Source organism: Gallinula chloropus, assembly GCF_964237585.1.
Source record: "Gallinula chloropus genome assembly, chromosome: Z".
Lineage (NCBI taxonomy): Eukaryota > Metazoa > Chordata > Aves > Gruiformes > Rallidae > Gallinula > Gallinula chloropus.
In genome coordinates, this window is record NC_140089.1 from 40,503,540 (window position 1) to 40,515,752 (window position 12,213).

The 12,213-nt window shown below is 40.4% G+C and overlaps 1 protein-coding gene across 1 annotated transcript in view; it reads right to left on the reverse strand.

Annotated features, from left to right (window-relative positions):
- The window catches only part of SMC5 (structural maintenance of chromosomes 5), a gene marked incomplete at its 5' end in the record, with an annotated part of 59,314 nt that overhangs the window by 35,131 nt on the left and 11,970 nt on the right, over positions 1-12,213 (reverse strand). The window contains 4 exons of the mRNA XM_084278406.1: positions 1,308-1,462; positions 2,601-2,856; positions 3,761-3,832; positions 10,522-10,683. Coding sequence (XP_084134532.1) covers positions 1,308-1,462; positions 2,601-2,856; positions 3,761-3,832; positions 10,522-10,683 — 645 coding nt within the window. The remainder of the gene's footprint in view (positions 1-1,307; positions 1,463-2,600; positions 2,857-3,760; positions 3,833-10,521; positions 10,684-12,213) is intronic.

Sequence of the window (12,213 nt, forward strand, 5' to 3'; positions counted from 1 at the left end):
ATAAAACCAAGGAATCACAGCCATAAAATGCTACACTCCACGTAAGCGATTCCCTTTAATTTGGACACAGTCAACATCACCAAATACAAATAGAGAATTGTGAAGCCCAGACAGATTCACAGATGGAATTATCTTTGAGTTCTTAAAAAAAAAATTAAAATTGAAGATCCATGTTAAGATGGATGAAACTTTTCCTATCTGGATGAAATGCTAATGCCAACATTCTCCAGGAACTCTCACTAGTTATTGGACATTACCTGGTTGTATGGGACGTACAAAGGCAAAGTGACACAATGTAATAACCTCAAGTCAGCCAAAGGCTGGGTATGCTTACTAACAGTTTGAAAGACAGAATTTTTGAGTACATGAGGCTAACTTACATTATATCAAAGAAAACAAATTCAGCCATTAGTGGATGTTACATTGGTCAATGAGGCCTTATAATAAAAGCAAAGGCTTCCTACCAAGGCGTTTGTAAAATTACCTTGATGTGGTCTTCTGGGAAGAAAGGGAAGTTCTGGTAGTAACAGGAAAAACTTGGTATTTTACATGACACAGAAATAACTTCGAACAGTTCTAGCACACACAAGAAGCATAAGAATTGACATACAAATATTTAGCATCTGACTAACTGAAACTGTAGCAATGCAATGTATTAAGCTCTGCTTAAAAAAACCCTTGCAATTCTGAAGAGGGAAAAAAGGAGGAGTGCACTGGAGTTCTTCATCCTTTTTACGTTACATGGATCACACATTGCAAGAGGCTGTGAAAAAAAGTGGAGGAATGCAGTAGAAAACCAATGGTGTCTCTTAAAATTCTGCTCTATTCCTAGCTAGCACAGCATCTGTCAAACACAAACCGAAACACAGGATAGATTAGGTATTTCTGTGTCTGTAGCTGCCCTTCTGAAGCAAACCACAAAAACAGCTGGGGATCACGGTGACATATTGGACCCATTGCCAGGCAGGTTGTGCTGTAAAGGGGGGGCATCCAATTGTTTAAGCAGCAAGTAAGAACTACTTAAGACTAAATTGGATGTACCTTACAGGGAATTTGCAATGGAACCTCACTAAAGGACTGCTCCTTGAGGAGGGAAGGAACCACCACATCATACTCAATTTTGTCTAGCGCTACACATTGCCCACACAATTAAAATCAGAAGTAGTTCTCTGTGCTAATGGATCCTGCATGCAATTGGCAGCTCTTTCAAGACGTGTTTCAGAAGTCCTAAAGTCATTCAAGACATCCTGCAAGGTATAAACTAAGCATTAACTGTGTAAGAGTAATAAGCAAGTAAATTTTCTTACTTCCAGCATCATGGGTTCACAAACTTTTTTTTCAAACTTGTCTTTGTTCCTTCTTAGCCACAGAAGAGCAGAGTGCGTGTCTTGAAATCTTGCTTTAAGTTTCTCTTCCTTCATGGTCATTATATTATTAAGATGTTCAAGGCAATTAATCAATCCTGTAATTCAAGGTAGTTTCTTAAATTGAGTCCATAGCAAGTACACATTATAACTAGCGTTTTCTAATATTTACTGACTATGCTACTCCAGCAATACAGCTGTTAAAAGGTTGCAAAAAATCAGAGTTTCATTTCCCACAAGATGCTGCTTATTCTAAAGAAGCCTTAAGAATGATTAAAAGCTTAAAATCTAAAATACAATGAAGACTTACCAAAAGGATAACAAGTGGTAGCACAGTAAAAATACGGGAATTTAGTCCTAAAAATGCCTTTTTTCAAAAGCTCTGCCTTAGTATAAAAAAGCCCAAGAGGGAAGAGGCAGTGGGACTAGCAACATGAAATCTCTCTTACTTCATGCTTGCACAAAACAAAATATGAGACAACAGACTGTGTGTAAACGCATCTGCTATTCAGGAGGAAAAGAGACCAAACACCCTCTATGCTTCTCAAGGTAAAATATCAGAGTGTTTGCTTCCCCAGGTCACTTGGTCTCTCTATACCTCAGTTTCTCCTTGGACTCTGACAAGTGTCAGACAGGTAGGTTCTTGCAAATGTACTATACTCAGCGAGCAGTGTATGTTAACACTCCTACTCACCAAGCTACACTTTTTGAATTTTGTTTATTAGGAAGAAATTGCAAATCCTAGGCTATTAAACAGGAGTTTACTATAATTAAGGTTAGCTCAAGTTCATCCAGAAAGGGCAAAAGCACCACCAGTACTAACATACTGAAGAAACGGTAATTTTAAAGACTGCATCTTCAAATCAAACTGCTTTTGCTGCACGTTAGAGATTGTTTTTTTTTTATCCTGCTAACAGTACAGACCTTCACTTAGTTAGAAAAGTATTAAACTGGCAAAGCAGTCTCCTTACCCTGAGATCAGTGGAAACTAATTTTTCTGAAAGATAGTTTTAAGGTCAATTGCTGGTTTTGAATCTTCCTGTTCTATTTCAGATGTGGCTTCCATTACTTTTAGTAACACTGTCTGCAGACAGGAGGACTGTTACACGTGTACGATACAACTATGGGGCTTGAGATAAGTGCCAAAAATTATTTCAATACAGCAGGAGAAGCAGAGTTAAAAAAAAAAAAAAAAAAGAAAAAATGAATCAACAAGCTAAATCCCATGTAACTTACGTTTCTTTTCTCTCTCCTGGTTCACTTTCTCTGCTGTTACATCACTGATGTCACTACCAATAGCTGCCCTTTCTTCTTCTAATTTTTTCAGTTCATCGTTAACAGCATCAATTTCTAGCTGAAGACCCTCACAGGCTGCCATTGAAGCGAGCTCACCCTGCCAGTCCTTTATCACCGTGTGACAGTTTTGTATTTTCTTCCGTCTGTTCAGTTCTTCATCTTTTTTCATTCTCAAAGCGTGGTTAATTTCTTCAATCTAAGAGTATTTCCAACATTAAAAGACTTTAGTCTACAAAACCTATGATAAATAACGAGGGTATCTGCAATTGATAATAAATGCTGAAGTAACTATGCACTAAAACCATAGGAGCCTGTTGTAGTTCCAACAGTCCCTATGACAACTGAAGAACTGACAAGATTTTGCTAAGATTTAGGAACATTTTAGCAAAAATGCAATCACACCTTTAAACCACTTATAAAATTCCTTTATTTTCACTAAAGCAGAAGTGTAAAGATTAAGATCTTCATTAACACCTTCAAAAGTTAGTATAAGATTGCATGAAACCTACAGAACTAACACAATGTACTGCACTGATTCTGCACCCTTAAACACTTATTTACACATTTCTTGGCTGAGTGCTAGATATCGTTCTGTAACTGCTTTACTACATTATCTTTTTCTATTTAAAAAATGCTGCATGCATACACGTAACAGAACCAATAATCCCAGCCTCTCAAATAGAATATCTGAGGGCATGTTTAAGGTTGAGTGCATTACCATACTATAGAAACTGTAGCTTGACAAAGAAAGCCTGTAATATAGAGTATACACACACACACACAATGTCCTACTCCTAACTTTGCCGCATCAAGGTAACTGATTTTATGCAGCATACATACCCATATCTTAATAATACCTGTTTGACAAATAAGCATTTTAAAAAACAGAGAGAGTGAAGCATGCAAGCACTTGCTGTCTTTTCAGAGAGAAGCGTTCCTCTCTGCTAACAGAGGAGTGGACAAAACACACCCCCCACACCTGTGGTTTACTGCAGAACTTAAGCAGCATTCTGCCTGAACGCAGTGTATGCTACAGCTAGCACTGAGTTAATATGTTAGCAAAGAAACATCAAAAAAGTCACAACTCTCAAGACTCTTACTTGTTTGTTTTTCGCTTCCACAGCATCTTGCTTCTGTTTACATCTGCGTGAAGTGTCTTTGATTTCCTCAACCTGCATACAGTAAGATATTTAAATTAGATACAACTGAATTTATGAGTACATGTAAGAAGCAGACATACGTTAAAGAATATTCTGTATAGGCATCAGCACACATTTATTCCACATTTTATTACTGGCAAAGTCATACTTACCTGTTCCTTATTATTTGTACTTCCACCTGTAACACGTGTATTTTCAGAAATTTGTGAAGAACTAAATAATGGCATATAAACTGTTAACAACCATTCAGCTTTAGATCTATAAACTCAGGTAGGGCATACAGAGGAAGTCTCCTAAGCTAATATGAAATTAAAACAGCTCCATCATCAATTTCAATAAAAATGTTACATTAATATCCTTACACTTATAAAGTGTTTTTGTCTCTTTTTGCAAGCCAACTTTGCTAAGGAAAGCTTGCACTTAGACCAAGAAGGGAGTAAATTCCTACAGGATAGCAAAACCAGAAATTGTCAAACTCATTTTACCTCTGAAGTGCAGTATGCTAAAGGAATATCCTACACTGCTGGGCTTGACAACTTGTTGGCTCATGTTTAAACACCCATGTCTCTCTATCCTTCTCAGCTATTAAGAATAACACAGGTTGAAAGGGACTTCTGGATGCCACCCAGTCCAATCCCTTGCTCAAAGGTGGTCTTATTACCTCATGTTGCCCAGCCATTTGTAAAACCTGGGTTCTGGACACAGTGGATGCATTACTATGCTTTCTACACAAACTGTATTCTTCCTTCCCTGAACCCTCAAGGCTGAAAACAGCACAAGCACAGCACCACAACACTGAAGGATGGAAGGACTCTAAGTAAATTCCAGTGCAGACAAGGAAACAAACCACTTCACAATGAAAATTCTAAGATACATCAATAATAAAACAAAACCAAAGATAAAACAATGCAGAATCTTTTCCTTCCCACAGCCTGAAAGATCCACAAAATTTAAGACTACAGCTGTTTGCATGAGAGCTACATGATCACAACACAGCTTGATCTCGCAGTTGACCACAACACAGTATTGATTACGTGATTCTCTTTCCAAAGACTTCAGACAGTCTGAAGAGGAAGCTCTCTCCCAGGAAGTTCACTCAAAGTATTCTCAAAATAATTCTGAAGGCTCTCATAATCAGAAAACTACTAAGGAACTCTGTATTTGGTTTACATGGCAAGGCTTTGGTAGCAGTGGTGGGGCTGCAGGGGTGGCTTCTGTGAGAAGGTGCCAGAAACTTCCTCCATGCCCAAAAGCTAATGCCAGCAAGCATCAATACAGACCTGTCGCTGGTGAAAAGTGAAACCATCAGCAACAGTGGTATGGGATAGTGGAATAATGCATTTATGAAAGGAGAAAAAAAAACCCACAACCCTGCTGCAACAACTGCAGCCAGAAAGATTGAAAAGATGTGAAAGGAACAACTCTGTAAACACCAAGGTCAGTGAAGAAGAGGAGAAGGTGCTTCAGGCACCAGAACAGATTCCCCCGCAGTCCATGCCAAAAAACATGGTGAGGCAAGCTGTCCCCCCTGCTGACCAGTGAAGCAGATACCCACCTGCAGCCTGTGGAAGACCCCATGCCAGAACAGGCAGGTGCACCTGGAGCAGGCTGCGACTGTGGGCAGCCCATGCCGGAGCAGGGTTGCTGGCAGGACTTGTGACCCTGTGGGGGACCCACACTGGAGCAGTTTGTGAAGAACTGCAGCCCATGGACAGGGCTTAACACCAGAGGAGTTTGTGGAGGACTGTTTCCAGTGAGAGGGACCCTACACTGGTGCAGAGCAGGAGTATGAGGCGTCCTCCCCGAGGAGGAAAAAGCTGCCAACCCAGTGTGATGAGCTGACCACTGCCCCCATTCCCTGTCCTCCTCTGCCACTGGCGGGGATGGAGGGAGAGAAACTCAGGAGTAAAGTTAAGCTCAGGAAGGGTAAATGGGGAAAGTGCTTTAAGATTTGCATTTGTCATTATCTTACTCTGACTTAGTTGGTAGTAATTTTTTTTGGAGTCTGTTTTGCCCATGACAGTAACTGGTGAGTGATCTCTTCCTGTCCCTACCTCCACCCACGAATTTGCTGTTACATCTTCTCCCCTGCCCAGCTGAGGAGGGGTGACAGAGTGGCTTTGGTGGGTGTCTAGCCTCCAGCCAGGGTCAAACCACCACAAACTGGAATTAAAATTTTTCATCTGTCATTGTATTTTCAGTTATCATATATTTACACATTCCTACCTTCGAAAACAGATTAACATCTGTTAACCCTCCTTACAGTTTTCACAACATACTGCTTTATATTGTCATACATTGCTAAAATCTGCACTGCAAGGGACACTGTTCAAATGCCTGTAGTCTAAAGCAGAAGCTCCTCTAAACTTCTCACACAATTTTATCAACCTCTTCCTACAAAATGGGCAGATTTTTTTTTTCAGAATCTACATGTCCCACACACCCAAAGCACAAAATTTTACTAGGAATTCTAATTCAAACAAATCCTTAAAAGAGTTTTGACAGAGACAAAAGAAATAGTCATGCAGTGTTGTGACAAATTACTTTCTTCTCAGATTTAACTCTACCTTTACTTTCAGTCCAGCTCCTTCCAGGCAAAATCTCTAACACCATGCTTGGCTTTTTGACATAAAAAAACCCCAAATGACATAGTGAGGAGGATTCTTATCTCTGTTCTCATGTACATATCCTCAAGCCAAGAGCAAGACCTCAGGAAGCAGTCTTTATTAGTTATCTGATAATGGATATCAGCCTGGACCACAGGGCCTGAAGACACACTATGTTCCCTACAGGTCTGTGTGTCCAAAATAGAACTTCAAATGTTAAATGGCTTTCCCTTAATGCCAAATTGAAATCTGGCTTGAAAAAAACCTGTTGGGCCAAAAAATAGTTATAGTGTTTTTATAGTAAAATTACTCATTAATGAAATACTGTTGGCTTAGTGCATAACTGTCTGTGAAATGCTCACCAAATGCTTCCACCTACGAAGAACAAATTCTAAGTTAGAATAAATTCAAGCAGCATCTTTAAGAACTAATGAAGTTGTAGTAATTTAAGCAACTTTGAGGCTCGGTACCTAAAAGCCCTGAGGTCTTGCCTTAGGTCAAAACTACCTCCTGAAAGTGCAAGCAGCATTTAAAAGAACTTAATTGTCATCATGACCCAACTAAGGTGGTATACAGGAGGGCAACAGATTTCTGTACCCAAAAAAGACCTTCTGTCCCAAAAGTATCATACATGATATATTATTATGTATTATATTCCTTTTGACTTTTTTCCCCACAATTCTGGACTCTATGGGGTCTTCTTCAAGATGGAGTATTAATCATTCAAATTAGACTTGGATACACAACATCAGAACAAAAGGTTTGGAAATGGTAAATGATTACTGGAATATCTCAGTATTAGAATATCTCAGTAAGTCATCTACATATTATTTCCTCCAAACACAGCATCTTTCCTTCTTCCCATCTTTTGGCTTCTGGAATTCTCTGGGTCCAAATTCAGCACCACTTTGGCATATACCTGCCCTTAATGTTTACTGTGTGAAAGCCTTACTCCACTGAGCAGAAAAATGTATAAATTCAAGAATATGAATCTATCAGCTAGCACATTCTTTTGTCTTTCACAGTTCTGCAGCAAATACCCTAGGCTAATCATGCTCCCTGCAAGTTAAAACTAAAATGCTCACTGTTTTGTCCCAGATTTCTTATGCAGAGCATAACTCATGCTAACAGAGGACAACTTTTAAATGAATATAGCCAAATGCTTCTGAAAATTGGAGTAGTAGTGGTTCCATAGAATTCTTTAATGTTTGAAAAAAATCTACCTGTATAATAATTAAAAAATTGAAGATATGAGTGAAACATAGCAGAGTAGTGCCAAGCCCTGAAAACAAACTTTAGCACTTCACAAGCATGAAGGCCCTTACTGCATTAAGAGAATCAGTTTCAAGCTTCCAGATGTTAACTTTCCTAGACAATAAAAACCCACCCCCCAAAAAAAAGGGGCAAATAAAATCCCCAACCACACACAAAGTCGACTTCAATAGAGTGACAACATTTAAAAATATTTAGGTATTTTGAAGCACATGACAATAAACTCTTCCAGTACTGTGAAGCACAAAATTCAAAAGGTGAACAAGAATCTGTGGCTTTTGTTTGTTTAGTCTTTCTGGTTTGTTGGAGGTTTTTGGTTGGTTGTTTTTTGGGGGGCTTGTTTTGGTTGACTGGTTGGATTGGTGGGTTTGTTTTTTTTTTGGGGGGGGGGGGGGCACAGGGAGGGATGTCTGGGGTTTGTTCTTTTAAAGAAAGTACATGGACTTCTGTGTAAGTTTCAAACCCTGATACAAGATACTTCACCACAGCAGTCCTCTACAGCTGTCACATGTGCCTCCACACCAAGTCCTTTGAAACAGAACTCACTGCTGCAAATATCCTCATGTTTTGGCTATCCATTAAGAATTCATGCAGCCTATGCATACAATGACTTCCACAGCCTGAACTGTAGATGACAGTTAAAATCCTGAAAGAATTCCAGTACTTTCCTATTTGTCATACAGAAATAGTCATTTTCCATACCCCCACGGAGAGCAGCTATTAAAGAAATCAGATAGTAAGCTGTAAAGACATAGGTAGGCTTACCATTAAATCCTCTTATGCATAAAGAATTCACAACTGATGAAGGATTACTGTCTAATATAAAAAACTCACCACCTAAAACCCCTACTTATGTAATCAAGTTAAAAACCAGAGGCTTTTAGGCCAGAAAAGTTGTAATTTAGCTTAAATTAATTGCCCAAACAGGCAACATTTAAAAAAGACACACAGAGCATCCACAAACTGAAACTGCAGAACAGATGAAAACAGGCAGCTGATCCAGGACAAGTACTTAACTTAAGAAAACTCTAACACATCCCTGAAGATTTTGAAGGTTCTGTGAACAGGGTTAAAAAATTTGCATGCTCTTATAATAGCAAGAGAGTGGACTTTCAGAGTTGCTACTGAAGGCTTACATGGAACAGTCATGGAGAAAGCAGTAAAGACCAAGCGCACAATTACTTCAGAAACAAACACATGGCATACTAGCAAGATGGTATTTCTCTGTACTTTACAAAGATGAACACAAACAGCCTGAAATACTACATACTTGCTGTGGTTTTACATAGCAAGGTTCTGATGGAGAAGCTGATGGGAGCTGCAGGGATGGCTTCTGCAAGAAGCAGCTAGAAGATTTCCTAGGCTAAATAGAGCCTAGGACTCAAGGCTGACTCAAGGCTGACTCAAGGCTGACTCAAGGCTGACTCAAGGCTGACTCAAGGCTGACTCAAGGCTGACTCAAGGCTGACTCAAGGCTGACTCAAGGCTGACTCAAGGCTGACTCAAGGCTGACTCAAGGCTGACTCAAGGCTGACTCAAGGCTGACTCAAGGCTGACTCAAGGCTGACTCAAGGCTGACTCAAGGCTGACTCAAGGCTGACTCAAGGCTGACTCAAGGCTGACTCAAGGCCAGACCTACCACTGACCAAGGCCAAGACAGTCACCAATGGTCACAGCACCTCTGGGAACCACATTTAAGAGGAAAAAAAAAACAAACAAAAAAAGCAAGCAGCCGCTTTTTGCCACCAGAGAATGAAGTGAGAAGATGTAAGACACACTGATACCAAGGTCAGTGAAGAAGGGAGCACAGGAGGTGCTCCAGGCACTGGAAAGATTTCTCTGCAGCCTGTGGAGAAACTTGTGGTGGAGCGGGTTGTCCCCCTGCAGCCCATGGATGACCATGGTGAGCAGAGACCCTACCTGCAGCCCACGGAGGACCCTGCACTGGAGCAGGTGGAGACAGATGGAAGACACAGTGACCAACAGTGGAGCAAGCCTCTGCCATTTAGGCAGGAGCAAGTTACCTGCAGTCTTGCTTCCATTGGAAATTAAGTAGAATTCAGCCCAGGAAGAGAAAGAGACACAGAGACGACAGAGAAAGAGAAAGAGAAAGATCCACACCAGAGCATGTTTGGTGGGAGTGGGCTTGTTAGCGCCATGAGGGACCAGGCTGGAGCAGTCTGTGCTTGAGAGACATTCTATGGTTTTCTGACCACCCCATAGAAGTGATCCACACCGGGACAGCTGGTGAGGAGCTGAAGCCCCAGGGGAAAGGACGCACGTTGGAGAAGTTTGTTGAGGATTATTTCCCATGAGTAGGGCCCCACAGTGCAGCAGGAGAAGGGTTGAGGAATGTTCCCCCCATCAGCTAAGAAGGAAGATAACTCATGAGGAACTGACCAAAACCCCATTCCCTGCCTCTCCCTGTGCGGGTGGCAGGGGTGGGGGAAGGAGTGGAGGGTGGAGGTGAAAGAAGGGAGTAAAATCCTGACTAAAGTGAAGTCTACTAAGAAGGGAGGGGTGGGAGGAGGTGCTTTAAGATCTGGCTGCACTTCTCACCGACTCCGGTGTCACTGGCTATACAGGGCAGTGTCAGCAATTAGAGAGTTTTCTTCCCTTTATTCTGTGCTGAGTCTGTTTGGCCCGTGACACTGATTGTGGGATGATCTCTCCCCGTTCTTATCTCGACTTCTGAGCCACCAAATGTAATTTTCTCCCCTGTCCAGCTAAAAAGGGGAACGATAGAGCGGCTTTGGTGGGCACCTGGCCTCCAGCCAGGGCCAAACCACCACAATGTGTTAACTGAGAACTCAAAATACCCACCTTCTCTCTGATTTTCTTTTCCAGGCTCTCGAAGCGTTTTTCAGTTTCTTGGATTTTTTCCGTCACCGGGGACTGCGTTCCCTTCAGATTATTCAGCTCTTGCTCGGCTTGCTCTCGGCTTTGTTTCAGCTCATCGTGGAGCTCACGAATATTTTCGTATTTCTTGGAGGAGTTGAAACCAAAAAAAAAAATTAAAGACTTTCATCTTCTATTACAGTATTTTACACTGCTGTAACAATTTATTTAATTGTACGTGAATTTTAGGAGAAAAATCTCATTCAGAAGCTAGCATTAGAGCAACTACTTAAGTAATCCTTCTGGTACTAGTCACAATGACTAGGAGATGTAGGCATCATTCAGTCCCCAGTGAATAAGCACACACATTTAATCGTCCTTAAACAATATGCAATTCAAGTAGTAGAAGAAACAACCAATTTGTCTGCAATTACCTTGCCTCTAAGTCCATCTCGGATCGGTGTGGAAAAAGTAATTCTTTAGCCCCCTCTGTCCATAGTTTTAGCACTACTTAGGCAGAAGTTCTCAAGCTAAGGAGCAAATAACCACAGAAAACTTCAGGAGAAAGAAAAGGAAGGAGCTGGAGAGATCACCAGAGCCAGTAACAGACAAAACCCTGAAGTAAACCAAGGAGAGAGACAGAGTGGAACTGAATTTTGGAAAATGAACAAAAAAATCCACCATACACCACAAATACCAGAAAAGCCAGTATATAAGGTGCTTAAATGGAAATGCATTCCTGGGAAGAAAGAGATGGTAAGCAGTGTGGTGACCAAGAACTTCCGCTTCAAGAAGGTGAGAATTTGGGTAAGAAAGTAGTTTAGGCTGAAGGAATTATTACAAGTGATGGCTTTTGTGTTACACTGTCTGTAGAAAAAAAAAAAAAAAAAAGAAAACAGCTACACACAATAAAAAAGAGCGTGACATTCAATGATTGTTGAGGGCTCATGAAAAAAAGATACTCAGAGAACCAGAGGGAGCAGATACATGAACATGGGGCTGCAGAAGAAAGAAAAGGACTTGGATCTGGCAGGCACTAAAGCAAGCCCCTGGTTTACATCCCATGCCTAGATTATTCTGAGCTTTGGCACATTAAAAAATAAAAATTAAAAAAAAAAAAGTAAATGATAAACAAAGATATGCTGCAAGCTCTATTTGCTACCACTTTTTTCTTAGTTAGTTACTTCATTATCTTGTTTGTAAAAACACACCATCACAAATAAATTAACTTAGGCTATTAAATCCAAATTCTTTCTTTGTAGTATCTTTTCAGAAAATGAAAAAGAATTTGAAGCAAGCTGCTATATTCTATGATGTGAAGTACAACTAGTAGCCACCATTACAAAGTTACAGAACTTGAGCAATTTTACCTCCACTCAGCTAACATAAGCAGCGTAAAATTTGGCTTTGTTCTAATAAGGCTTTGTATTTCAAGGTTAAAGCAAAAGCACATGCACACAATTGCACACCAAGGCAAGTTCCCTAGAAACTGTCATTACATGTTTTTTATCCAGCAAATTCCTGTAACACTACGAAAATCTGACTTTCACTAGACTTCTGTATTTTGGTAACCTTTAAGCAAGTAACTGATGCTTGTAATTACGCAGTCAACTAAAGATCTACAGAACTTCCAAAGGACTTGAGCCCTTCCAAGAGATATTTGTGCATAAACTATGT